At 40.2% G+C, this 27,495-nt stretch overlaps 1 protein-coding gene and 1 pseudogene across 1 annotated transcript in view; both read right to left on the bottom strand.

Annotated features, from left to right (window-relative positions):
* LOC129772477 (transcriptional activator cubitus interruptus) overlaps positions 1 to 21,000 on the bottom strand; it is a 139,251-nt gene extending 118,251 nt beyond the window's left edge. Inside the window, exon 1 of the mRNA XM_055776210.1 lies at positions 19,899 to 21,000. Coding sequence (XP_055632185.1) covers positions 19,899 to 20,212 — 314 coding nt within the window. The 5' untranslated portion in view covers positions 20,213 to 21,000. The remainder of the gene's footprint in view (positions 1 to 19,898) is intronic.
* A 6,089-nt stretch (positions 21,001 to 27,089) lies between these two features.
* On the bottom strand, positions 27,090 to 27,256 carry LOC129763809 (U4 spliceosomal RNA; annotated as a pseudogene).
* Between the last annotated feature and the right edge of the window lie 239 nt (positions 27,257 to 27,495).

Genomic DNA, 27,495 nt, shown 5'->3' with positions numbered 1-27,495 from the left:
GCATTTCGTTCCAATTGTGGCGGTGGGAATGGGGTGAAGGTGACGTGAGGTTGGACCCAGTTGCGAAACGACACACGCACTCACGAAAAATTATAATTAAGTCATTAAACTCAACTTTATGCTGCTCCGTGTTCTTTTCTCTTGCGTGTCAAAAAAAAAAAGAGTGGACCGCAAAAAAAACAAGAAGTGGTACGAGATGCTGCCCTTCGGTCATATGAGAAAAGAAATCATATCTTGTGAGATCTCGCCAAATGGTTGGCACTTTTTTTTTGTTTTTTGTTTTTTTTTTTGTGTGTTCGCCAAGTGGCTGTTGTTCTTTTTCTCACCCATCCGCGCGCACCGCGTTTGCTCGCGTTACGGCGGCGGCCATCATTGTTTGTGGTCCGCTTTTGCTCCTTTTTTGCAAGATCTCTCGCTTAGCCCCCGTGGGCCAGCCAGCTTCTTTCTTTTTCTTCTCAAACGCGCGCGCAACACACACTCCGAGACGGAAGAACCATCCGCGGGGAGTCGAAAAACTGGTAATGATGGAGAGCCTCCCTGAACTGGAACTGCGAATCAAAACCGAAGAGATTGCGAAGGAAAGAGAGTCAGAGCAGAAGGGGGATGGTATCGCGGTCGCGCCCTCTCTTTCTCGTTTTCCTATATCGATTTTATAATTTAATTGAAATGTTTAATCTTGTAGTAGGATAATTAACGTTTTTATCGTTCAGCTGTCAAGCGAACTTCCTCGCGAGAGAGAGAGATACGGACAGACAGAGCACGAAAGGCATCTCGGTGCTTTCCGTTGGAGTTTTGTTTTTATTATTATTTGGATAGCCGTTGTTGTCGCTGTCAAGATGGTGTGAAAGATTTACGTTGTCGAAAGAGTAGTTTCGGTTAATTGAGGTTATGTTTTTACGTTTAATGGTTTTTCACTCTACACATTGTCTCCGATGGGCTCTTTTTCTCAGCGACCTCCGGGGAAGGTGGGAAGATCTCCTTTTAAGGGACTTCCCTGGAGAAATGAAGAAGACAGACAGCAGTGACCATTATCCCCAATCCCCCCTACCACAAAAAAACGAAAGTCCAATGGCCTCTTGGCAGGATCTAAGGTGAGAACGCGCACGTTTGAAATCCAATTATCTCGTCTAACCTGCGCACTTTTTGGTTAATGGAAGACATTAACCGAAGACGCACACGCGCATGACGTTCTCGCATCCGTCAGATCGCATCGCGGGGAGATCCAATTTCGGTGCGCCGACAGGAAGTTAAATTGGATCTGGCTGCGTGGTGGCCGGCCAAAAGGTGGTGAGGGGGAAGGGCTGGGCTAGGAATAAAAAGTAATGGCATGACAAATGGCTGAAATTGGATTAGATTTATGTGTTTGTTTGTTATTAACGTTGTCCTCCAATTTCGGGGAGCACTTCCGTCGCCATGGGTCGAAAGTGATTTATTTCAGCGCGCAACTTTCCGGTGCTTCGTCGGGCCAGTAGTGATTTGTAGTGGGAAAACTATCTGAGAATGACGATCTAAATGGCTCGCGGCACTGCCGGTGTGCCGGGAAGTTTGGAGCGGTTCCGAGAGCATCGTTTTCAAAAGCGTGGTGCTAATAATAGTTGAGCTCGGCAGCTCAGTTTATGGGACGTTGACTCGATCCAAAAGAAATGCCGATGTGAGGAGCAGTATTTTTTTCGTGTTTCATGATTGCGACACAAAGGTGACTAAAGATAGTGTGACGATAGATTCATAACCGCAGGAAATATGTTATTTCAAATCTGGACGCACGTAAAATGCCAAAATACCCGAAAACCTCCGAATTACGTCAGTGCATTGAATCACAGTAGGCTCTTGTTGACAAGATAAGTTTATTTGTTTACATCATGGTGTCACCGTAACAAACGTGTCGTTAATCGATACTGCATGCTCGCAAAGGAAATATCAGACTCGTGAGTTTTCTGGACTGCTGAATTATGGCAAATCCACGGTGGGTGATGTCCTGGAACAATTTGGAGAACGGTTGACCTTCATCAACACGAAACCCGGAACGATTTTGAAAGTAATGGCTCTCTCCAAACGATACTCGCAGTCAGCTGGTTCGGACCGCTTCACGAGGATTTGCGAAGAAATACGAATGCGTCGTTTGAAGCGAAAAAAGGATGTTCCTCCCACATTCTCACTAAGCTTCGTATTACGCGCTTCGCGTCCCATCAGTATTTGTTCGGTGCCCTACAGTGATAGACGTTCGTTTAACCGCACTTGAAAAAAAACTTGAAACACTTACAAAACAACTAGGATTGTTCTTTTTATCGGGATATTTATTTGCTGTAGTGATAGTATATTTAAGTCACTTTTATTGAAAGGACGTGCGTCACAATCACACACACACACACACACACAAGGCGGCATTGGTGGATATAAACATTCAAACGTCGTTTTTTCCCGAGACATACGTTTAGCCGCAGGGCATAAAAATCGAATTTTCGCATAATCACCAAGCTTTTATCTGTGTTTTTTGAAAAAATACTTGGGAATGTTCAATTTACAAGATAAATAGTAGATGTGCAACGTAAGAAGTTGGTCAGATCAGTGATTTACGTAGAATTTAAAGAAACGGCGAAAGGTATTCTATTTATGGAAGAGGGTCGGAAAATAATAAAGATATTCAGTGAACAAAAGTTTTCTAATCGCTCGATCGTAACAAAAATGGCTCGTTCTGAGAAAGTGGTACGGAATTTTTCTAAATAGTGCCAGAAATATGGGATATAACGACCAACAAATGGGAACACCAAAGTTATTTTGCTATTGGTACAATTTAAGTCAACGGCATGCCGTGAGATCGAAGTGAAACTTTGGGGCGGAAGTTTGACAGTGTGGGGAGCCGTTTCCTATCACAGAAAGCTTCCCATTTGTTTCATTTTCACCCGAATGAACTCCGAAAAGTATCTTCAATTACTGGAGGGCGTTTTGATTGGCCATATTGAGAATAACGCTACCGAGGATGTCGTTTTTTCAGCAGGATTATGCATAGATCCACGTTTCCAAGCAATCGAAGGCATGGTTTGCCGAGAAGGACATTCCGCTTCTTGAATGACCTGTTGGCAGTCGATTGCAATCCCATAGAGAACCTATGGAGAATCTTGGCCGAGATGGTCTATGCAAACGGATGACAAGTCCAGTCTCAAGGCATTAATTCAGGAATGTTAAGCTATAATCAATATGGCAACACTTTAAAAGCCTCCTGACTCGATACCAAATCGAGTTTTCAAAGTGATCCGAAATGGAGGTGGACATACTAAATTTGGACTTGAAATTTGCCGCACAAGTTTTAGGATGCGGCTGAACGAATGTCCACCCTGATTCCACATATTTGAATTACTTAGAAAATAAAAAGTGAATATCTACAATGTCTACCACTATAGCAACGATGAAGTTCGGTCTGTACGAGAAGCGTGTGGCCACAGTCGCCTTATATAAATACAGGAAGATGGTGAAAGAGAAATACGAGCTGCTCAAAGCGCTTTCTATCAATGAATGGTCCGTGTTCCGAACACTACATAGGTACGAAGAAATAGCTAATGTGGAATATAGGTACAGCTGTACAATGTCATCCAGGCCGTTCGTGAACGCGTTCGGCGCAATCTGAAGCCAAAAAAAGGAAGCAAAAGCATCAAACAGTCAACATGAACGTTTCCAAGCGCAGCATGCTTGTTCCTCCTTGTTCCCTCCATTTTATCCAGAGTCATTGCAATTGAATTCATTTTAATCTCTTGGGACGAAATGAAATCGTACACTACGCATACTCTGAAAAATCCATTCTTCTGTTTCGTTCATTTCCGCTGTCGTTTCCTTTAAATGTGGAAAGTAGAAACTTTGATTAACAATTGAAGCTGCTATATTCATTATCATCGTCAAAGTGTTTCATTTCGCAAGCAAAAGAGGACACTCAATTGAATGATTCATCCGTTCCATTTCGTCGAAATGGATTGTTCTGGACTGTTTTCCAAAAATAACTACTAAAAAAAGGAGGCATTAACGCCAGGGTTGCCAACTATAATTTTCAAACATCAGGGAGAATGAAAATACACATCAGGATAGTTCATGTTGGGTTGTCCGGAAAGTTCATGCCGATTTTTGAGAAAACGAGAGCATCATTTTTATAGGACATACATTTGTTCAAATTTATGTGTATAGCTTTGTTCTACTATATTTAGCCATTTTTTCGCAGCTCAAAAATCCTATCCTTCCGGAACATGTTTGCTTTGTTACCGAAAACGGTTCACCGTATCGAAGTTCTTGCCCTTGAGAGATTTTGTAGTTTAGTTGGGGGAATAACATCTCTCAGCCAGAATCCGAAATAATTTGTCGTGTTGTCGAAGAGACGTGAAGTCACATTGACGAAAGACAAAGTAAGTATTTTAAAATGCGGACCGAAGAGCTTTGAAAGCGATTCCAGTATATTTATTACGGCTAATTATTCTGATGAAGTAAAAAGTACAAAAATCAGAGGAATCAGGATCATTTCAGAAAAATCAGGCAAAACTGAGTGTTTGTCAGGATATCAGGTAACGCTTCACTTCATTTCACGTTCATTTGTTCCATTCTTCATGCTGAAACAATGTTTACAATCGTCATTTTCGAAGCAAATTGAACCACTGATTTTTTCGAGCAGTTTTTGTTTTATTGGAACTTTGAATTGATAGGTACGAGCGTCCTTTTGCTGCAGAAATGAAACACTTTGCCGATGGTAGTGAATATCGACCATTTGAGCAGTTTCCATCGTTAATGAAAGCTTCTGTTTTCCGAATTGAAAAGAAACTACGTCAGAATCGATGTTCCAGATGCCCTGATCCTGAGAAAAAGTTTACAACGCTGTTTGGTTGTAGCTTCATTCCTAGATACCATAGTTATTGATTCCCTGAAGAAACTTGACCAATCATTTGGGATCAAGTATCAACTACTTGCACAAATCATCCGCAAGGTTCTGACGGAGGTAACTGAATGTCCTCACGCCATTTGGCAGCACCAAACAAGATCGCTAGATTGTGGAACACTCATTTGTTTTCCAATTCCGCTCATTCTCTGAATTCATTGCCTAGGCTAGGTTGAATGGGTGAGGGCTAGCGGGAAAAGAAACAGAAAGAAAACATCTCAGTTGATCTGTGAACTTTCTTCCTTGTTTTCAGAATTAAATTAGTGTGATCTTGGTCTGTATGCGGCGGAGAAGGCATCAAAACACAAACAGCTCGTAACCGGGCAAATTCGAGGAGGAACTGTTCGGGTTCGACCAGCAATAACAACATCTAATTAAACATGTGTGTACACGGCTCCACATGCTCCACATTGCATTTCTTGGGCCCGGAATGGAATGGCATCACACACACACGAAACGCACATTTATTTATAAATAAATAGACAGTTTTTATGATCGCAATGACTCCTCCGCCCTACGATCCCAAGGTTGTAACACCGAGGATTCGTCGTCGGCTAGGAGACGGGGACAGCTCCGAGGGTGGGGAACAGATATTAAATTTTCTAAAGATATAAAAATTGAGCTCGTTGCACGGTGTGTCAGCGCTGCCAGTGGCGCGCACATTGCGCCTTTTTTCCGTTCGAAATTGCATGCAGGTTTACAATGGCGTGAGAGTGTGTGAGACCGGTTGTTGGTGGAGGGGCGCTTCGATTGCACCGAAGGTGACACACTCTGGCAGCGCTTCGCTACCCGTGGACTGAGAACGGGTTAATTTTTTTTTTGGTATAATGTTTTCAATAAGGGGAACGATGAGACTCTAATAATCCTCGAAACGATGATTACCGTCAAGTAATGGCAGTCGTAAAAACCGTGCTCTGAAAGTTGAGGCGGATAAAACTGAATAAAAAAAACTCGGTGAGAGGGAGCAGTGCAAGTTGCACCTTTTTTGCTTGCTGCAACAAAAAAAAAGGAGAACCCATAAAAACTCACCGTTTTAATGATAAAATGCGTTTGATGGCATCCGATTATGAATTTATTAGTACCTTCGAAGGACGCTCCATTTGCGTGTGCGAATTTGGAAACGATGATGAGCTTGTGCCATTTTGTATGCTAATCTATCGTCCAATCGTAATGATCGTATATTTATGATTTTTAATTAACTTATTAGAAACATTTGTTCAAAAACTCAGGAGAACGAACTGTTTTAACGTTAGTTTGTGCTGTAAAATCCTTTTATTGACTTTACACAGTACATGTTAGCATCCAAGCCGACCGAGAGACAGTTACGAATCGACTTTAAACGAATGCGAATCGGTTGGAAAACTGTATATAAATGAGGACTTCTCCGGGACTACAATTCCATTGTCAAATAAGTTGAACGCACTTTGTAAATGGACTCCTTATTGGTCTCATTCGTTCACCCATCATCTCTCGTAAGATGGCTTGAGCACTAAAGGGTGTGTCACATCAAATTGCATCACGGAAAAAACGCTGTAGAAATTCGCCCAGTAGACCGATCCTTTTGAAAATTTTAGACAGTAAAATAAAAACTATTAAACAACTTTTAGCATTTTCTTTTTATTCATACTTCGAGCCCAAGCCCGTATGCTCGCACCTTTCTCTTTACCCCGTCCATAAGGTTCTGTACAACGTCAGGTTGTAGTTTTTTTTTGAACAGAAATCCATTTTCTCTTGAAGTCCGCCTCCGATTTGACAACTTTTGGGTTCTTCCGGAGGGCCTGCTTCATAATCGCCCAATATTTCTCTATTGGGCGAAGCTCCGGCGCGTTGGGCGGGTTCATTTCCTTTGGCACGAAGGTGACCCCGTTGGCTTCGTACAACTCCAACGCGTCCTTTGAATAGTGGCACGAAGCGAGATCCGGCCAGAAGATGGTCGGGCCTTCGTGCTGCATCAATAGTGGTAGTAAGCGCTTATGTAGGCACTCCTTAAGGTAAAACTGCCCGTTTACCGTGCCGGTCATCACGAAGGGGGCGCTCCGCTTTCCGCAAGAGCAGATCGCTTGCCACACCATGTACTTTTTGGCAAACTTGGATAGTTTCTGTATGCGAATCTCCTCCGGAACGCTGAATTTGTCCTCTGCGGAGAAGAACAACAGGCCCGGCAGCTGACGAAAGTCCGCTTTGACGTAGGTTTCGTCGTCCATTACCAGGCAATGCGTCCATTACCAGGCAATTTCGGTGTACAGCTTCCGGGCTCGCGTCTTCCCCACCATGTTTTGCCTTTCGTCGCGGTTAGGAGCCTTCTGAACCTTGTATGTACACAGGCCCTCCCGCTGCTTGGTCCGCTGGACGAATGAACTTGACAAATTCAGCTTATTGGCGACATCCCGGACCGAACTTCTCGGATCTCGTCTAAACTGCTTGACTACGCGCTTGTGATCTTTTTCACTGACGGAGCATCCATTTTTGCCGTTCTTCACCTTCCGGTCGATGGTTAGGTTCTCGAAGTATCGTTTTAGTACTCTGCTGACCGTGGATTGGACGATTCCCAGCATCTTACCGATGTCCCGATGTGACAACTCCGGATTCTCGAAATGAGTGCACAGGATTAATTCACAACGCTCTTTTTCGTTCGACGATATTTTTCCAAATTTACGAAAAATTGACAGTGAAGCATGGCCAACGTGATCTATACACTCTTATCTGATTTTAAAGCGAAAGTTGAAGATATAATTCCTAAAAATTAAATTTCTACAGCGTTTTTTCCGTGATGCAATTTGATGTGACACACCCTTTATCTAAAATATGAAAAAACTGTGTGCTCCATAATAATTGCGTAACATATGAACTTCTATCCTAAGTGTATGAACTGCGTAAACACAGAGATACACTCAGAAAAAAAAGCAGAGTAAAGTGAAATATCCAAATTTTTGATTTGATTTTTGTAACTTTGTTATAAAGGAACACCTGAAAGTTGACAGTTTTTTCATTGATGAGCTCAGATGTTAGTTTTTCGATCGACTAAAGCTCTGAGAAATTTGAAGGAACACTCTCAGAGCTTTGTAACGATCGAAAAATAAACCTCTGAATTCATCAATATAAAAATAGGTGAGGGTTTTGGAGATACATTAAACCTAAAAAATATCCAGCTAACATCAGTACGTGCAATAGCAATAGATGTTCTGAAGCCCTACCAAAATTCATTTTTATCAATTAGGAGTTGATGAAAAAATCTGAATGATTTTAACATTCAATCAATAATTGAACTTTTCACAGAACATAAACAAGTTTCCAAAACATAATGAATTGCTATGCGTTCCTTGTTCCGTGAAATATTGCTAACCAATGACAATGATATTTTTCCATTCAATCCATAATATCTCTAAAGTAAAAAAAAATTACCGGAACGTTCTTGGAGTTTATTCGCGAACGAATTACAATATGCTCTTGCTAAAGTTTCATCTTTCCTTTTATTTAATGACAATACATTGTTTTGAAATTATTGGAAGAACATAGATTTCCAAATGCTTGGAATCAATCATCTACCTCTCGCTTTAAATAATTTCTGAATGGCCTGGTCTTAAAATATATGTTAAAACGTCTTCATAAAATTATGTGTCATTAAGCGATGTTTTCACAAACCCCCACCGGCTTTTGTGACACTGTTTACACATATCACTTCCTGCACTCACTGCGCTTACTATTGGAAATATCCCACCTTCTATTTTTTATATACACTTTGGTTTGTTCGAGTGAACATTTTGAAGGAAAAGCCGAAAAAAAATATTTCGCGTGTGTCCTGCAATGAAATTAGAGGTGATGCATTGAGCTCCGTGCTCCGATTTGTGGAGTGGAAATTATAATGGAAGTCGGGTGCAATAACCACACTTTTAGAATGAAAATTATGAATGAGAGTCATGAACGAAAATAAACTGTTCCATAACAAATATATGTTATATGTAAGGGTGTAACACATAAAAAAGCGATCAAATTTACTTACTCATTTGCACTGCACTAGTAGATTCTGCAAGACAATTTAGTTAACATATATGTCAAGCAGGACTACAATTTGGCAGACACAGCATTGATATTTCGATGATAGCATGGGGGGAAGCTTGAACGAACACGACACGCCAGTGCCCTTCGTTTGCACAAACATGCTCTTGGTGACACCGTTCATCAGCGTTTTCTTGACTAATTCAGCTTCACCACATCAATCTTATAGCAGTGCTCCAACCGCTGTACAATTATTATTGAGTGGATTACTGACTGACTGACTGACTGTTGCTGCTGTTGTTGAATTGTAAAGACTTTAAACTTATGCAGTCCCTTCGTCTCTAGTCCTGAGGAGGACCTATGGGGAAAACTCAATACAAACTTCTTCTCCACCTTCCTTGACAAAGACATTTAATTCTCGATACGCGATACGCTTCTCAGCAAACCGTGTTTGCTTTCAACAACATCAAACGACGTTCCGGGTGGATTTCCGAGCGGACGGCAGCCTATCTACAGATTTCTGTAATTTATAGCCTATTTTCATGGCAATTTTTAAGCCATCTAAACTTTTCGTTGCGCCGGAGCACAATTATAAACCCTCAAAAAAAGAATGGATTCCAGCTCGGAAATACTCAGCACAAATAATACCCCCTTCCCACCAATTGGAAACGACGATCGATTGCGGCATTTGTAAACAAATGATTTTATAACTGCTCCTTTCATCAATGTCGTTTCTTTGATATGGTGAGTTATCCTCTACACCAGGGGTGCTAAAAGTGGTCCTTGATCCCTATGAATTAACACAAGCTCTTGCTTGAAACTTTCAAGATACTGTATAAGTTGTGTTACGTGAATCAACTCGACTAATATCCGAAAAGAAAGGATTATTGTAGTACTTTTGAAGAATTCAATGAGTAGTATGAGCTTGCATACGTTCGTGTAAGCTGAATAATTTGGCAAGTGCATTTAGCATTTGCGTCGTGAATTTGTTGGAGCTTGAATGATAATACACTTACATTAGATTGATGGGAAGTCGCTAGGTTCATCAATCACACTGATTTTTTTTAAATTTTTTTCATCATTAACTGGCGGTTTTTATATTGAAATAGAAACCTACTCAAGTATTTGTAAGTAATTTGTATTAACATATTTACAATTAAACTTAATATTTCTAGAATTTTGCATCTAACTATTTTTTTTTTTAATTTTGATGAAAAAATGATCTCAAGTTTACTCACTTAACCAACCGCAAAATTTGTAAATAGGTGAGATTTGTGTAGGAATGAGAAAAAAAAACTAGAGATAGATTTTTGCTTAAAAAATTTGGCTGCAGGGGTCTGATGTATCACTCAGTTCTGAAATTGCTCGAAATAGTTTGAAAATCCCTGCTCTACATCATATCAAACATTTCGTATTCTCTTTTGTCAAATCCATAATCAATGGCATCCATCGTATTGAATTATCATTGATACTTCGGTTTCCGCTAAATGTTCAGTTCGGCTGCTGAAAATAAATGTGATTGGGAGAGAAGAGCATAACGCATCCTTGTGTCACATTGCAATCACAACTAAATGGATTTCCGATCGGACGCCAGCTTATATACAGTTTGGAGTGATTTCACAGCAATTATCAGGCTATTGAAACAAGTTTTTGGATCAATAATTAACAAGCATATAACGTGTAGACATTTTTACAGATTCTGTTAATATGTACTAAGAATTTGTGAACACCACTAGTGTTCCGATTACTAAAGATTTGAGAGCCCCAATTACAGATATTTTGCTCTAGTGTAGCGAAAAGGTGGAATCTCATCAGTGATGCCGTTTTTTGTTACTTCGATTCTGCCAGTGCTGTCAGCGGATGATACTTTGGAGTCTGAAATTATTGTGTTTCAGTTAATATGAGCTCAGAATGTTAATCAAATTCATTTTGATATATTATTTGATTATTTTTGCGCATGTCTCTGCTAGTACCCTTATCATAACGTGACAAATTACAGGATTTTGGAATAAACATGACAGATCTTACACATTATCCGGTTGTCTGTTTATATTGCTTAATAACAAATCTAAAACTAACCGAATTACAGATTGGATGACAGGATACCAATGCATTTTTGAGCCACGAATGCGAAAGTGAAAAGCTTCAGACAACCAATCAAATCATTTCCCACTGAGACCCTAATCGTCACATTGAATAACGTTCAAGGATACGAACAATGGTCAATCCATTTAATCCTCATTTTGCCTTCATGGGCCGTAATAACACGTCGCATCACAACTTTGAGGTACAACAAATTAGATCCGAAAGCGGATCATTATAATGAACACATTCCCTGTAATTACGGCCATCTCCCGTCCGGTCCGGAGGATGCCGCCTGTGACCCACCACCACTCAATTATCATTATTCCCATCTTTTCGTGCGTGTGTATATTTGCCGACATCGACACCCTCATTATGAGGAAGGACTTGTACACACATACCCAAACACGCACGCACTCATCTCATCCGAAGCCGGAGAAACATGAGCTAGATGCCCCTAACAAGCCCCGAACATAACCAACATGTGCATGTGAAATTGGAAGGCGCGGAAGGTAGCCGCAGCGCTGAGATTTATTGACGCACGAACTGTCAGCGAGGCGCGGTTGATTTGCCGGGATGAACAACTACAACAGAGACCCCTAGAGGAAAGAGGCGCGGTTGATTTGCCGAGATAAACAACAACAACTACAACAGAGACCCCTAGAGGAAATTGGAGACGCACCCGGACAACGGCAGTCAGTACTCCAACGGAGGAGAAACGTGATAATTACTCAATGTTCTCGTGAATGGATCGAACTCTGCGAGATCGTTTCATGGTGGTTCGTCAGGGTCATTGTATTTTGCCAAGCACGCAGCGATAACAATAACACAGTGAAATTGGACACCGAACGCATTATTTTGCTTGCTTGTTTTTTTTTAATCCGGAGAACTTGACGCACCAGACGCACCATGATGCACTTGTTCGCCACATGAACCGATCACAAAACTCGAAAGCAGCGAAAACGGGACGGACTCCTGCTGTTGATATGGATGCTATTTCATCCCGAAGTTTCTCCCCCATTATTTATTATTACGAATGTAAATCGAAGAATGCAGAGAAAGCGACAAAAATTAAACAATCACTTGTCCCTGTCCCTGTATCCTCCGGGGTATGACCCTGGCAGAACGGGCTAGCAGTTTTTACGAGGAATTCTCACCCCGGGAGATGTTTGTTTTCCTTTTGGCCTTCTGTTCGTTGTCCTTTTCGGTACGCATTCTTGTTCTAGAAGAAAGTGGTGGAACGCATAATAAGTCATGGTTTCTGAACCCTGTGACCGGCGCACACTATCATAGCTGTGAAATTAACTAATCACATCCCCCGTGGTCGTTTTTCCCGCTCCAATCACCCTGCTGCTGCAGCCATTAATACTGCGTTGACATCGATTAATAGTCCTTTCTTGTTGTCTTTCTGTGCGAGAATTGCTGCATACCTGCAGCGGTTTCCTTCCCTTTGACATTTGACACCTTGTTGAAACCCTGCGCTTCACACTTGTTTTTTTTTCGCTTTGCTTCATTTAGCGCAAAGTTTTCCCTCGAGTCGAGACTTGTTGAAACAAAATTTCCCCACTCGATGCCACCGTTTTCCGGGGATTCAGGTTTCAACGTGGCGGCCTGGATTCCATCAAAAAGTACGCGAGTTGTCCGATAGATGGCTTTTCGACAAAAAAAATTGTGAAATCTAACACCTTTAATACATATTTTTTCATCGCTTCGCTCCTGCGGATATGACGATTGCGTCAGTCTTTGAGTCTAATGGCGCTTGTGACGGGTGTTTTCACTCTGTCCCGAAGACACGCTTTTTCAGCTTTTGACAGTGACGGTTCGGTTCGGGTCGATGAATTTAAATTCGTTGGGAATATGACGAAAGCTTAATTGCCTCTGAATTCCGGTGTCTAATTGCCGTCGAATGTGCTCGTTTCTAATGTGTCACCTCTGTCTAAACAATCACAATCGGATAATCTCGGGTTTAGTCTCTGTCAGTGCTCCCGGTTTGACCTATCTCTTTTTCACACAATATTTTCCCATCGAATGAAAATTGGAATTCTGCGCTAGGGGCGCATTGCTTGGGCCGCCACTGTCAAGCGCTGTCACCTTCCCCAACAACCCGTCAAAGTATGCTGCTGAAAAGGTTTATGAGCTATGATCTCTATAAATCCAAACATCTAGGCAGGCGATGTGTGAATTTTCCTCCGCCGACTCCGCCGAAATTACCTCCTCTCCCTCTCCCGAAACAAAACAAAACCAAAAATAAACAACATCCGTGTGTGTGTGAAACAGTAGCGGCAGGGTGACGGAGTGACTCTATCGGTATGACATTAGCATAAAACAACGAGACAGCGAGCGAGGTTATGCTCGGAACTTCTAGCCGCCAGACTCCAGAGGGCTCTGCTGCCTTTCCAGCGTAAGTGCTGTTTTTCTCGGAATTATGAAATTAAACCTTCCTCGGGTTTTTCTGCTGCTGCTCCTGTCTGTCCTTCTGGTTTGCCTTCGCGCACTGGCTGATTTCGAAAAAGCCGTGCCGTGCGATTCTTGCTGGTTCTGGTTCGTTTTCACCCCCCTCCCCATCGCATCTCACGCGATTCGCCGGTGTGTTTTTAAACTATCATAAATCAACATGTTCTTTAAAATCTTAATTAACAGAATAAAAGCAGCTGAAAAGAGTTTACTTCTTCCTCGGGTACGAGATGTGAGATTGGATGCTCTACACTTTTTTTTTTGTAAATCTCTTCCTCTCTATTTACTAGGCACAATTTAATTACTGTTTATTGTTTCCCAACGGTCGCTCAACGGGCGTCAAATCAACTCGAGTTTTAACCCCAAAACAAAGACCCAGTGATTACTCCGAACGTCGACACAAAATTTTCAAATAAGCGTTTTTTGACTTGTTTTTTCAACCTAAAACACAGCACCTCATGGATTCGGGTCGTTCGGTTTGTCTTTATGACCTATCCGTCACCACCCACCCATCTCCCACAAGTGTGAACATTCACGCACATCTGCTTCGCAGACAGGGAGCGCATCAGGAGAGCGTGTTTGTTGTTATTGCCGATTGCAAAATATCTCGAAAGGAAATGCCACGGTGTTTTGGTTTATTCTTCTCACCGCCGATTTCATTCTGAAACATTTCCGGTCGAAGCAGACACGTGCGTTAATGTTCTAATTGCTCGGGGCGGGGGAAGCTTCATTAGCAATGCAGGAGACCATTTTTCCGGACAGCGGCCAGCAATTTTCACGGACAGTTTATCACAGCCCCCCCCCCCCCTCGTCCCACACGATCGGCATCAAGCGGTAAGTAATTCATAATTACCGCCAGACTTTGTGGTTTACACACCACTTCTGCCTAACCACATCATCGATGGCTGCCGATGGCGGCTGGGCCTTCGCTCCGCTTTGTCGACACTAAGTGACCACATTGTTTCGGGGGTGCTGCTGCTGCTGCCATACGTTTTTCCCCGGGGCGTGGACCCTTGGAAGCGCGGCAAGAAATTTGATACTTTCGCTTCAACAGAACCCTGAAACAAAATGCACAAAATACAGCGGTCACAAGTGCTTAATTTTTGACACACCACGGCCCAAGGAGGGTGTGGTACCGAAAACATTTTAAGCCGATTTGCATCGTGGCTGCTGCTGTCCGCCTTCTTTTTTCTGCTACTACTACTACTGCTGCATAACTTCGCCCAAGGACCACAGGATACTAATAATGATTTCGGTGGAAAAACGAGCGAGACCGTTGACCGGAACGAACGGGATGACGGCGGCGGCGTCAAACGGTGCGAATGGGATTGCCTTTCAGCACCCAGAAGTGGTGTTGATGAGTGACTTTAGAGGTTTGAACGGCGCAACAAAGATGCCGATTTCGGGACATGCCGGAGATTTAAGGATATGGGATAGAAATACTGTTGTGACCGAACTCAGACTTTTTCAAATCGATCTTCAAATGTATCAACCAAATATCTTGGGCTGTTTGTGTAGTGTACTAATCATATCGCAATAAAAAGGTATGTGTGAGTGACCCAAATATGGATCCATCAATACACTCCAAATACAAATTGGCAGCAAAGTGTTTTCTTCGATATTGTGAAAAATCCACTACACCATATCAAACATTTCTTATTCTTCACCATCAAATACATAGTCAATGGCACCCATCGGTATTATCGAAATGGAATTGGGAGGAAAAGGCATAATGCATAGACGTGTGAATGAACCTTCCTCGTCTCACATTAACAATTAAACGGAGTCCCGAGCGGGCGTCAGCTTATATAAAGATTTCAATAGTCTGTTTTCTAAGCTATTCTTAAGCTATTAAACAATTTTTCGAGTCAACAAGTAGCAATAATATAACTCTCTTGGACATTTTGTCTTTCTAATGGAGTGATTATCATACCACTCCGTTCAGCCTGCAAACAGGTATTTACGTTCAAAACCTTGCACTCCAAGCGGCACTCTCTGCTTTTTGAAACTTTGAACTTACACCCCGATGCAGAAATGAAAGACGTAGTCCTACGTCAAATACTTCATTTTTGATTACATGAATGGGTAAGAAACCGAGAACAAAATACGTTTGGAAAGCATTTCAAGTGAAGCGTGAAGATATGAAACAAAAAAGTTCGTTGGACATCGGTTGGTTTTGCTCTTGACTTATGAATAATTTAATTTTGTGCTGTATAGCTGTGAGGACAAATGGAGACATTACGTTCGCAATGACATCCCTGGTGCGAAAAATGCAAGATGCCGAGAAAAATACCGAATACCAGAATATGAAACCGAAATTCGCCAACGAATGGCTTCAACTGTCAATATAAGTCTCACCATAATGCATTATTGGCAACATTGCCTTGTTTTGACATCTACACATAGAAAAATTCTCGGTTGAAAGCTACCAGATACCTTTGGTAATGCAAACATTAGTAGAATGTACAAAATTTTCGTACATATTGCCAACTGTTCCACATCCCTACCAGAGGTTAGAGTATTTTACTCGATAACATAAGTAAACTTGAATGTCATATCTGAAGACTGGTGAGAAAAGTGCGTATTAACCATTATTATTACGCATTACGGAGGTGAGAATTTGATATAATTCTAATACGTGCATTTTCGCCTAGAAAATGCAGCCGATATTGGGCTTACGAATCATGATTCTGCTTGACATATATGCTTATTAGTCCGGTAGAAAATGACTACAGATTGGTAGCGTTTACCAAAAAATACGTTATATTTACTAATTATTTCTCTTAGTGTAACGAAGGATTTCAGCTCAAAACTAAGCTCAAAAAAAAATTTACTCTGCAGCATATGTTTGAAGAGCATTGCACAAGTCGACTTTTGTACCATTCAAAGAACGCTGCGAAGCCAACGACGGACCTGCTCTTGAAAAATCGCAGTTCAAAAATGGTGATTTCAACGTGAAAAACGAAGAGCGTGGAAAACCTCCAAATAATTTCAAAATTCAAAATGCAACAACAACAACTCGCGGATCAATTGACGAATTTACGCAAAGCTGAATCAGCTCATGCGACACCTACATTAGAGCTCAGAACCACAATAGTGATGATGTTTGTTTATTCTACGCACTGAAAAGCAAGATTCGGTCGTAGTTCTTCATTTTATTTCTGTTCAGATTCATTTCAACCATTAAATGTCGTCAGAATATGGTGAGAAAGTTAGAGCTTTGTATATTTACGATGGTTTCAACACGCGATTGGACCAAAGTCATTGATAATCTTCAAAAATTTTAAGTTTGATTATGCATACAGGTTATGAATACTCTGGATACTCTGGTGATGAAATCGATATCATATTAAGTTGAATGATATCATTGATAATGTAAGGGCCGATACGAAAAGGATTTGTAGTATTTCTAGCGCAACACATGCTACTCATCGTTTACCTAGTTGAAAAATAATAAAGTTATGATACTTATACCAAGCCATTTTTCAAAATATGCATATTACATTGTAAAATGGCGATTTCCTAACCTTTTTAGGGCAGAAGGAATACGTGAAACCGGGAAATTTGAAGATAAATTCTGATTTTTCTAGAAAATTTGAACGAATTTCATACAAAAAAAAACAAAACATCCTCATTTTACTCGCAGCGCTATCTGGTTGTAAATCCAACGTAAATTCGTCAATTGAATGTGACTCAAGCAGCCATCTTCTTACGTATGAAGACTATGGAAAAGATCCAGGAGATCGGAAAATTGGTTCCACATGAGCTGAACAAAATACAGCAGGGAAACCGATAAATCACATTTAAAATGCTGCTCGCCAGGTGAAAATGGAAGTCATTTCTTCACCGGAATGTGACTCGCGATGATAAGTGGGTTAATTTTGAGAATCCTAGGCGTTGGGTAGGTCCAGGGAAACCATCACCATCGGTTGAGGGGCCAAACCGCTACGGACCGAAGACACTGCTCTGTATTTGGAAGAATCAGAAGGATTTGCTCCATTATGAGCTACTCAAACCTGGAGAAACCGGTAATACTGAACGCTACCAACAACAAATAATCAATTAGCTATCGATGGAAAACCCTTTCAATATGTTGTGTTTTCTTGAGAAAAATAAATGTAATTGTCAATATCAATTGAAGCAAACATCTTTCCGATCTATTAAGAAATGTTCGAGTTATAAGCATTCGAAATACGGGTAGGGTTAGCACACAATTCGGCAGAACAAATGTATGGGAAAAAAGGAAGTTCTTCCAGTTTTCATGAATTTAAGCCGTTTAGAATTTAGCGAATTGTAATCGATTGGTATGCAAATCATGAGAAATTCATAACTATATTTGTCGTTGTATCAAAAAATAAGTGTGAATGAGTTCTATGCAGTATTGAATGTGCCTAAAAATGATTAACCTTTAATTATGTCCCTAATATCTTAAACGTAGATCATAAATTCAACCCCGTTTGAGATTCCATTTGAGGTAATGAAGCTCCAAGACCTATGTTTTGAAATTGTCTTGTTTCGTTTCACGTTCATTTGTTTCTGTTCCCCGATGAAGCGAAGATATCAAATCGTGAAATGAAAATGAAAGTGTTCTATATCGAATGAAATCGTCTTATACCTGAATGAATGTTTCGTTTGAGCGCGAACCGTATTCAATGAAAGTAATGAAAATGACGATGTGGAAGGATGTCAGCAGGCCTAACCAGTTGTTGGCGCTAGTTGTAAGACTAATATGCCCTCATATGTATTTTTTAACCCTTTATAAGATGGTGACAACCATATTGCCACCCACAAAAAAAAATATTTTTTTCGCCACACTTGGAATATCATTTTTTCAATATTTTGCATAACCAAAGACTTCTAAACAACACTCCAATTTTTTTAAGACTGCTTAAAATGTACGATATTAATTTGGGAGTCATTTTGATTTTAAAAAAAACGCAATTTTAGAGCGTCGGCGAAAAATCCTGTTTAATTTCGTTTAAAATTCAACAAGTTTATATTTTTTTCACTATAAACGTTCTGTTTAGGATCTACTGTGTAAGATCACGCCTTTTTTTCGATAAAATAAATGGTGTATTTGATGAAAGATTCATATTTTTAATTTTACTGTAAGTAGAGAATACTCACAATCAAAAATTATTCTGGCTGAAAAAAATGAAGAATAAAACCCTCATCATAAATATTGTTTTTATGTATTTTGTTTTTGAGTAAAAACTTTTCGACGTAGGATTACGTCTATCGCGAAAATATCGGGGTGCAAATTGAAAAACGAAAAATCTTCCGCATCGCGAAAATTGTCCAATTTCAAGCGCTCATCACTAAGTTATTTGCTGATGGATTTTCGAGCTATTCGCATAAATCGACATAGGCATTCCCTAATAATGTCATACAACGAAGAAAATTATACATTTCATGAAACCAACCATCGAACAATTGAAAAATGTCAAGCATCATCTACACGAAAATCCCTCGGTCTGATTGGTCAATTGGCACAAGTAATCTGTGCTCTCCCAGTTGTTCATTTAATATTGCTACGGCGTTTGGAATTATGCGTTTGGTTAGATTCTCTGCTGCGGTAAATCCCACGTTACTTGTGTGAAATTGTGTAACAAAATGCTCAGTACAACAAATTACAGACAAGAGTTGTCCAAAATGAATACTAATACGACTAGGAATGGAAAAACATCGAACTCCAATGAACCTAAGATAGGTCATTGACCAAATTGTACCGTATGAGTGTCACAAAACTCAAACAAATCTAATGAAGACATCAATCATTCTCTACAATATTAGGAGACGATCAACTTCTCCGTTGACATCATCCCCGGGTGCGTATGATTACATACATTAACATGCAAATTGTTTCATGCGAAACGATCCCCAAATTTGACACCCATTAATCACGCCATCAATAGGTGGGGGGATTTCAATATCGTTCGTATTAACTACAATCGAACGCAATAAATCTCAGCTTGGCGGAACATTAAATCAATTCCGAGCTTACCCCCCAAAGATGGGGACAGCTATTACGCACTAATGTGAGTTTGAACAAAACATCTCTTCTCTGCCATATCGAGAAATTTATCATAACGGTTGTTAGTTTGGGGAAGAGTTTTAGAATTAAACTGTCCATGGGTATAAGTTGGCGAAGAAATGTTCAAAATTAACACCTCGCGGAGACGACGCAAGCAATAAATCAAAAGCACGCTTTTATCTCCGGAGATTATTCGACGGAGACTGTTAGCATCAGCTTATCGTCAGCCTACGAATTATTGGCGAAATACAATCGAGCAATAAAAGAGTCAAATATAAAGGCGCCGAAGTCTTACAGTCCATTTTTTTTTTGTTTTGCCGTCGTAAAAGCCCCTTTTACGAACTTCATAAAATGTGCGAAACATATGTTCGCCAGACACTCCGAATTCATAGAGGATTTAGAAAAAGATTACTTCAAACTTACCCATGACCGGAGTGGTGATAGGAAGGCGGCCCGGTGGGATCCCAGAGCGTCCCGTAGCGTCCATCATGGGCCGCTGCCCGCTGGTCCATCGAGGGCAGCTGGGAGTGGAATGCTACGAATGCCGACGGAATCTGCAGCGGATTGTAGCCACCGCCGCCGCCCGGACTGGCTCCGTTGGCCGCAGCCGCCGCGGCAGCCAATCCGTGCGATGCGGCAAGGCCCGGATGATGGTGGGCAGCCGCCGCCAGCGGATGGCCAGGATGATGGAACGGATGCACCTGCATGTGCTCGTGGAAAGTCTCTTTTTCCGGCATCGTTGTCGTCGTTGTTAGTATACACGCTAATAGATAATCCAAACACACGTGAATCCAAACTTATCAAATCACTTATCCATCATTTTCACTCTGTTTCTCTCGGTTTCACAATACTGCTTGTCTCCTTGGGCTTCTCCGTAAATATCTCAATGGAATGCACGAACCGTAGAATCAGGTAATCTATCCATTCATTTCTAGGGAAAAAAAAACTCTCCTTTTCCCTTCTCGTTTGCCCTTCCTTAAATCGAAAAGGTCACAAACTCTTGCTCGTTCCCAAAACGAAACCGAAATTTACTCACATTCCCGGCACTTTCCTAGCGCTCACATTTTTTTCATCACTCCGATTATTTTGAATCAAATTCCACTATTATAAAACGAACCTTACACAGCATTTTGTGATCAACGAAACAATCGCGTACCGTCCTTTAACCGTCTGAACCCTCGAGTGTACACGGATTTGCAGCGAGGTGCACTTGCCGTCGGCAAGTATCCTCCAGAAAATTTCACGTTGCGTTTGCCGCGATCGCAACAAACCTCGCGGGGACCAATCAAATCAATTAGCACCAATTATGAGCTCTGCGCGCCGCAATTGAACTATTTTGGTTCATTGACTGCCGACCGCCCTTCTATTGTTTATATTATTCGTTACTTTATCTTTATTTTGGTTTCCAACCTCGCTACCTCGAGTCCGCAAGAGTCCGCAAACGATACAAGATGTCTGCGCAACGTCGTACTCTCGTTTGAGACTTCTCCGCACCAACTGTGTATGCCTTGGGCAGCCCGAGATGGTTTGGGCGGATGGAATCCGACAGTTTGGCCGTACCGAAGCCTAGCGGACATGAGAGGAAGAGTGCGCGAGAGAAAAGCCATGCGCAAGAGCGAAAACTAATGAAGTGATCTGCTCTCTCCTGCGCGTGTCGGTCAGAAGCACACGATCACACGATCGTCAGGGATTGCGCGTGTTGTATGTGTGTGTGTGTGTGTGTGTGTGTGTGTGTGTGTGTGTGGGGGGGGGGGGGGAAAGAGAGATCAAGGAGCCACCGGATTCGGTGTGGTGTGGGTGCAATGGAGCGAGAGTAAAGCAGATCATCGGTACGCGATCATGGCCACGATTTGAAGAGAGAGGCACTGTTGTTCCATGATGGAATACGAAAGACTGTGTGAAGCGAAAGCAGCGATGAAGGATAAGGTGGATCGAGGAAATCGGGAAAAATATTCATGGTAGACAGTTTTAGAAGGACGCGGTCCGAAAGAAGAATGTTTTCCGTGCGCTCTTTCACTCGTTGGCTCGGATCAAGATTCTGAGTCAACGATGGCGGGGCACGAGAGGGGCAAAAGGTGGTTAGTGGAACTAAACAGATTTTTAATTCAAACCTATTCTTCGATTGACTTTGTTTGATTCGACGGTATAATGCCATTATTTACCGCCAGAAGGTCATAATCGGTCTCGGCATGTCTTGTTTATCAAATATTTTCAATGATGATTGATTGATTAATTATTAAGAAGCAAATGTAAATATAATTCTTTTCGTTTGCGATTACACGCGCTAGGATTGACCGGTGATTCTTGATTGTTATGGCGACGAGTAACGAATACTGCGTTCGTTATTGATTTTCATTTTTGGTGAAACAATAGTCTGAGATGTACTCTACATACAGTGACTCAAACCCGTAATCGTACTCCACCATGCAGATCTCTTTTTCCTTCTTTTGAAAATCAAAAACAAGCTTTCGGAACATTCTATTTAGATAAAGTCATAGTGTCATATGATGGTTAAAAGGTTTGCTATCTGTTTTTAGAATAATGAATAATTTAGAATAATTCTCTGCCAAAAGCGAATGTATGTGCTAATGTATGAAAATTGACTCAAACTCATAATCGTACGCTGGTTGAAATATCTACTCGATTTCGAATGCGTTGGCCAATTTCCGAATTCCAGCATTAGTATGGTATCCCTTGTTCATTTCAACTATTTATAGCTGCCTTTAGCCTCATTTACGAGTTTTTTTAATGTATTCGGAAGGAATATTTATAATTTTTTTCATAAAGTGGTTGTTAAAATCGTTGTTTTTAGAAATTAAATGGTTTCTGAATTTCCTACACAGATAACTTCCTCAGTTTTTTACTGAGATTGATGTCGGAAGATTGTGGAGGAATATCAATAACTTCTGAGCAATTGTAATGTAACCATGTACGAACTTTATATGTCTTGAGCTCTGGGTCATTGTCTTGGCAAAACTTGAATCCTCGATTCCATCACATTTTGTTGACACTTTGTTTCATATTTTCCTTGAGGATGTTCAAGTAAACATTCTGATCCATTACACCATCGAAAAAAAAAACAAATTGAGCATACATAAAGTTTGTAATGTGCCCGGGAAGGGTTGACGAAATGTTATTCCACTTTCTTTGAGAACAACAGTTAATCGGTGTTTAGTGAATTTAAAATGGGCCGTACAAGCACCGCAGATGCATCTCGCTCTGGAAGGCTAAACGAGGCTACGAATCCAGAAATCATAAAACAAGTGCGTCGACTCGTTTTGAACGATCGTGGAGTGGAGTTAAGCGAGTTAGCTGAGGCCGTAGACATTTTAAAAACACGAGTTTGATACATTTTTCACGACATTTTGGACATGAAAAAGCTATCCGCGCGATAGGTGCCGCGTTTGCTGACCGTCGACCAAAAACAGAGGAGCGTTGATGATTCAACAGCTGGTTTGGCGTTGTAATAATCACGTATTACGTTGTTTTTCTGGTCGCTTGGTCTATCCGGTTGTCGATGTTACATGGTTGGATAAAAAAAATTATATAGCCTAATTCTTAACCTAGAAATGCATTAACCTTGAGAAAGATTCCTTTTATTATTAATCGCGATTACAGTGGCAATTATTCGATGTATTTATATTATGATTTCAAATTATTCGATACAAAATTACTCGATTATGATTTCAGATATTCGATTATTTGAATTAATCGAACGATTAACCGGCGTCTCTAAATGCATGTAAGTCGGGTTTTTTTTGTTCCGACTGAAATGTGTTTCCCCAACACAGACTTCAGAACCAAGGTGTTTGGGGGAATCGGCATTGCAAATTCATGCAGGTCAGGGTATTTTTGTTCCGACTGAAATGTTTTTGCCTAACACAGACATAAAAACCAAGGTGTCTGGGGAAAACGGTTTTGCAAATAAATGCAAACTGCGAGTACTTTCGTATTCGCTTGCCTTTGTGCAGGCTAGAATATGTTTCCTGAACACAGTATAAGTTTAAGTTGTTGATTCATGCAAGCTGGCAGTACTTCTGCACCCGCATGTTTTTTTTGCACTCTGAAAAGTGTTTTCCTAACCCGGATAACAAAAACGGGTACGAACACAACGCTTTGGCTCGGTTATTCATGTTGCATTGAAGGATATGCCTTCATATCTTCCACTCACTGAATTTCCGGCACAGAGTACCTAAAGTTCATCAAATCAAACAAATTCGCGGTTCGAGAAGTACGTACACTCGAGAGATGAAAACTTCATAGAGAAATGTGAGATAAAATAATCGTTTGATAATTATTCTGTTCACATTTTTTGTCCTATGCATCGTACCAAACCAAAAAGGACTGTCATTAAATTTACTTGTAACGAAGAACATAATCTATCAAAATGCATGGCATTTATTCAATCTGTTTACTCACAAAGCAAATATATTGAATTCGGAAATTGTTTCATTCAATCAAAAATGTAATCAATACAAACAAATGATTGCTAAGCTAAGCTAGTCCCACATCAATTTTGCGGTTATATCATAGATATAACCCACCCATTTTTTTTAATGCGCATGGCATAGTCTTCATCGATTACTTGCAGAAGGGAAAAACAATTACCGGAGAGTAATTAATGCAGCGTCATTGGACAAACTGACACATAAGTCATGAAAACTTTAATATTATAATATAAGGCGTGCAACTTAATTGGCGATCTAACGTACAAATCTACACCTAGGCAGCGCTTCGGTGAAAGTGATGATGGTTTTAAATTTTGCAATGGGAGTTTATGGAAGGTTTGGAGTTCTTTCCATAAATTACAATGTTGCAATCAAAAAAGATTCAATGTTATAATCAAAAAAGATCATCAACTCGTATCTGGTTGATTACTTGAGTAATCTGGACGTTTTTGTGCAATAGCTAGCTTTGGACGGATCAACAGATCTGGACACTTTTTGTTTTCACCACTTCTAACACTGTCGGTAGTTCTCGTGTTAAAACGTCCAAATCATTCCCTACAAAATTCAACGTATTGAACATTTTCAACGCAGTAGATATAGCACTAATTGTACAAGCTCAAAGACTTGTAGGCAATATTTATTTGACAGATGACGACATTTCACGATTCAGCAAAAATCATCTATCACAGTCGACTATTTATAGCACCTTGAGTCATCTTGTGGAAACGGAACGAATTAAGTTGCACTCCCAATATTTTTTGAAGAATTTTATTGAGTGAATGAAACTGAGAAAAAAACAAACAATTAAACACTCTTGGATGTAACTGCTTTGTTCTCCACAATGAAAATATATTCAGATAATGAAGCATCTTTACGAAAGAGATTATGATTTTAGGAAATTTCATCATAAAATTTTTCACATTCCAGATCAAAGTTTAATAATTACAAATGGCATGAATCCTTGTTCCACCTTTTTATCTCATTAATTATAATTCCTTCAATCATTGTCCGCTCATCAAACAAAATTGTTGTTCGATAGTCGTAACACCAAAATTCCGTAAAACGCTTTATTATTGAAGAGATTACAAAATTTCCACTAGACAAACATAATAAGACATAAACCTAGGTTATATACAGCAATACATACTGTTAATGGCTCTTCAAGCTATTCGAACAACGAAATTTAATACGAATAAGTTTTTTTCGTAGATCCCTGAAGAGTAACAAAGAGCGTAAATTACTGGTATTATAATATTATTTTTGTACTTTTACGCTAGTATTTCGAGAAGTAGTGTTTTCCTTTTATTCATTACACGAAGTAGGATTGTGCTGAAATTCAATTATTAGGCGTTTGCAATAAATATTTATTCCACATTTAATAATTATACAGTTTCGGACAAAACATTAAGACCACTGAAATGCGAAAAATTCAAATTAATTTTCAATGCCAATTCAAACATAGCGACTAGCACTTATACTAGTATGAAAACTTTGAAAACCGCAAGTTTAACGCAATCAAAGCAGCCCGTTTTATGAGCACCTTACAAGATCAAAATTATTGACAATAATTGAGGGGCCTAGAATGAAAGGGGTGTAAGTGATTTGATCGATTTCTCTACATCAACTTTCTCTTTTGGTCATAACTTAGCTGCAAATACATTCCCAGCTGTATTTGACAATGCGGAAGATAGGTCAGAACCTCATCTATCGGATTCTATAGCAAACTCAAATTGGAACGTTTTTGCAGTTGAGTTATTAACTGGAGAAAAAGTTGATGAAGAGAAATCGATCAAGTCACTTCCACCCCTTGCATTCTAAGCCCCTCAATTGTCTTCAATATCGTGACAGCCAGGCTTTCCGATTCGATCTAACCTCAATCAATATTTTGCCACCTTCTTCTTCTTCTTCTTCTTCAATGGCACTAACGTTGCTAGAGGAACTTCGCCGTCTCAACGTAGTATTACTTGCGTAATTTTTATTAGTACTTAGTTGAGATTTCTATGCCAAAATAACACGCCTTGAATGCATTCTGAGTGGCAAGCTCTAGAATACGCGTGATCACAGTGCAAGTCGGAGGAAATTTCTTTGACGAAAAATTCCCCCGACCAGAACGGGAATCGAACCCGAACACCCGGCATGTTAGTTATGACGCTAACCACTCGGCCACGGGAGCACAATTTTGCCACCTTACACGGTCAATATCGCCATCAACCCGGGACAACGGGAATATCCAGGACATAGTGGCGACATTCGGGTTTGGGATCCAAACTATTAGATCTCTATCAGATTAGAACGCTTAAAGGCAATTTTATATTGGTATAATTTTGAAGAAAATTTCTATTTGGCATTATTTGATTACTTGAAGCACATAGTCCTAACCCTAACCCTAACTTATTTCCTTTAAATTTTGCGATATTCCTACTGAAATTTATTATTATACTATAAAATAAATTTCGGACCCAAGCTCCGTATAGGATTTTCTCACCATTTGCAAAAAAAGTGATTTGCATTCGCATAGATTACTAATTTGATTCGGAATAGTTAATTTTCATTCATAATTTACACTTTAGAATTCGTTTTTCCATGTCAAAAAATGTCCATGTCCATGTTACCAAAATGTCCACGCTTGTCCACGATGAGGGGGGAGGGGGTTTGGATAATGTCCACGTGGACACGTTAGGTATTTTAAAGTAAAAAAAATATGTTTATAGTAAAAATTGAATCTGCTTCGTATTTACAAGATTTTTTGAGCTTTACGCCCACCTTGAGGACTCAGTATTCATCAATAAAAATACTGACTGCCTGAGAGTGCTGCCCGGTCAAACATTCATGTTTATTCATATGGCTGAAATTCTTCCCTGAAATGCATATTCTGAAAGATACGCACATGAACTGAGATCGATCAATTTATTTTAATCAGTAATAGAGGACCATGAATCCCGTCAGGATAAAGACACCAAAAGTTTCAATTCAGCTTTCGCTCTTAATGGCAAAATTGCTTCGTTCCCCAAAATTTTCCGAAAATTGAAAGAAACAACAAATTCTTCCATGGGTGTACGAAATAATGGTTTTTTTACCGAAAAATATCTGAAGAAACGGATCTCAATCTAATATTCGTTTCATAATCGCAACGAAAATACACATTTTTAGTGAATTGAAGGTCATTCACAATAATGTTGAGTTAAAAAAAACTATTAATGGGTTAAACCTATGTTATAACCGCAAGGTTGACGTAGGACTTCTGTTGGCTTAGTAATCATTTGTTTTTTCAATTAGCAATAATCGCACCTCGGATGTTCCTCTTTGGGTACGATATCGCCGCTGCGCAGAGCCATGTTTTGTGTGTATTGATCAAACTAGTGAATGAGTGAAACAATATACGAATTAAATTGCAAACAAATCACAATTCAGGTCAATTCATGCGTTATGGTAGTATAGTTATTAACATTTTGCCTGTATGTGTATAAGTCCAGTGAGCTGGCAATATCTTTCAATGCAGTCTTGGATAACCGAGCCAAAGCGTTGTATTTGTACCCGCTTTTGGAGACCTTGTTAGCAAAACGAATTCCGGA

The sequence above is a fragment of the Toxorhynchites rutilus genome, chromosome 1 (genome assembly GCF_029784135.1).
Source record: "Toxorhynchites rutilus septentrionalis strain SRP chromosome 1, ASM2978413v1, whole genome shotgun sequence".
In the NCBI taxonomy this organism is placed as follows: domain Eukaryota; kingdom Metazoa; phylum Arthropoda; class Insecta; order Diptera; family Culicidae; genus Toxorhynchites; species Toxorhynchites rutilus.
This window is presented reverse-complemented; position numbering and strand designations above follow the sequence as displayed.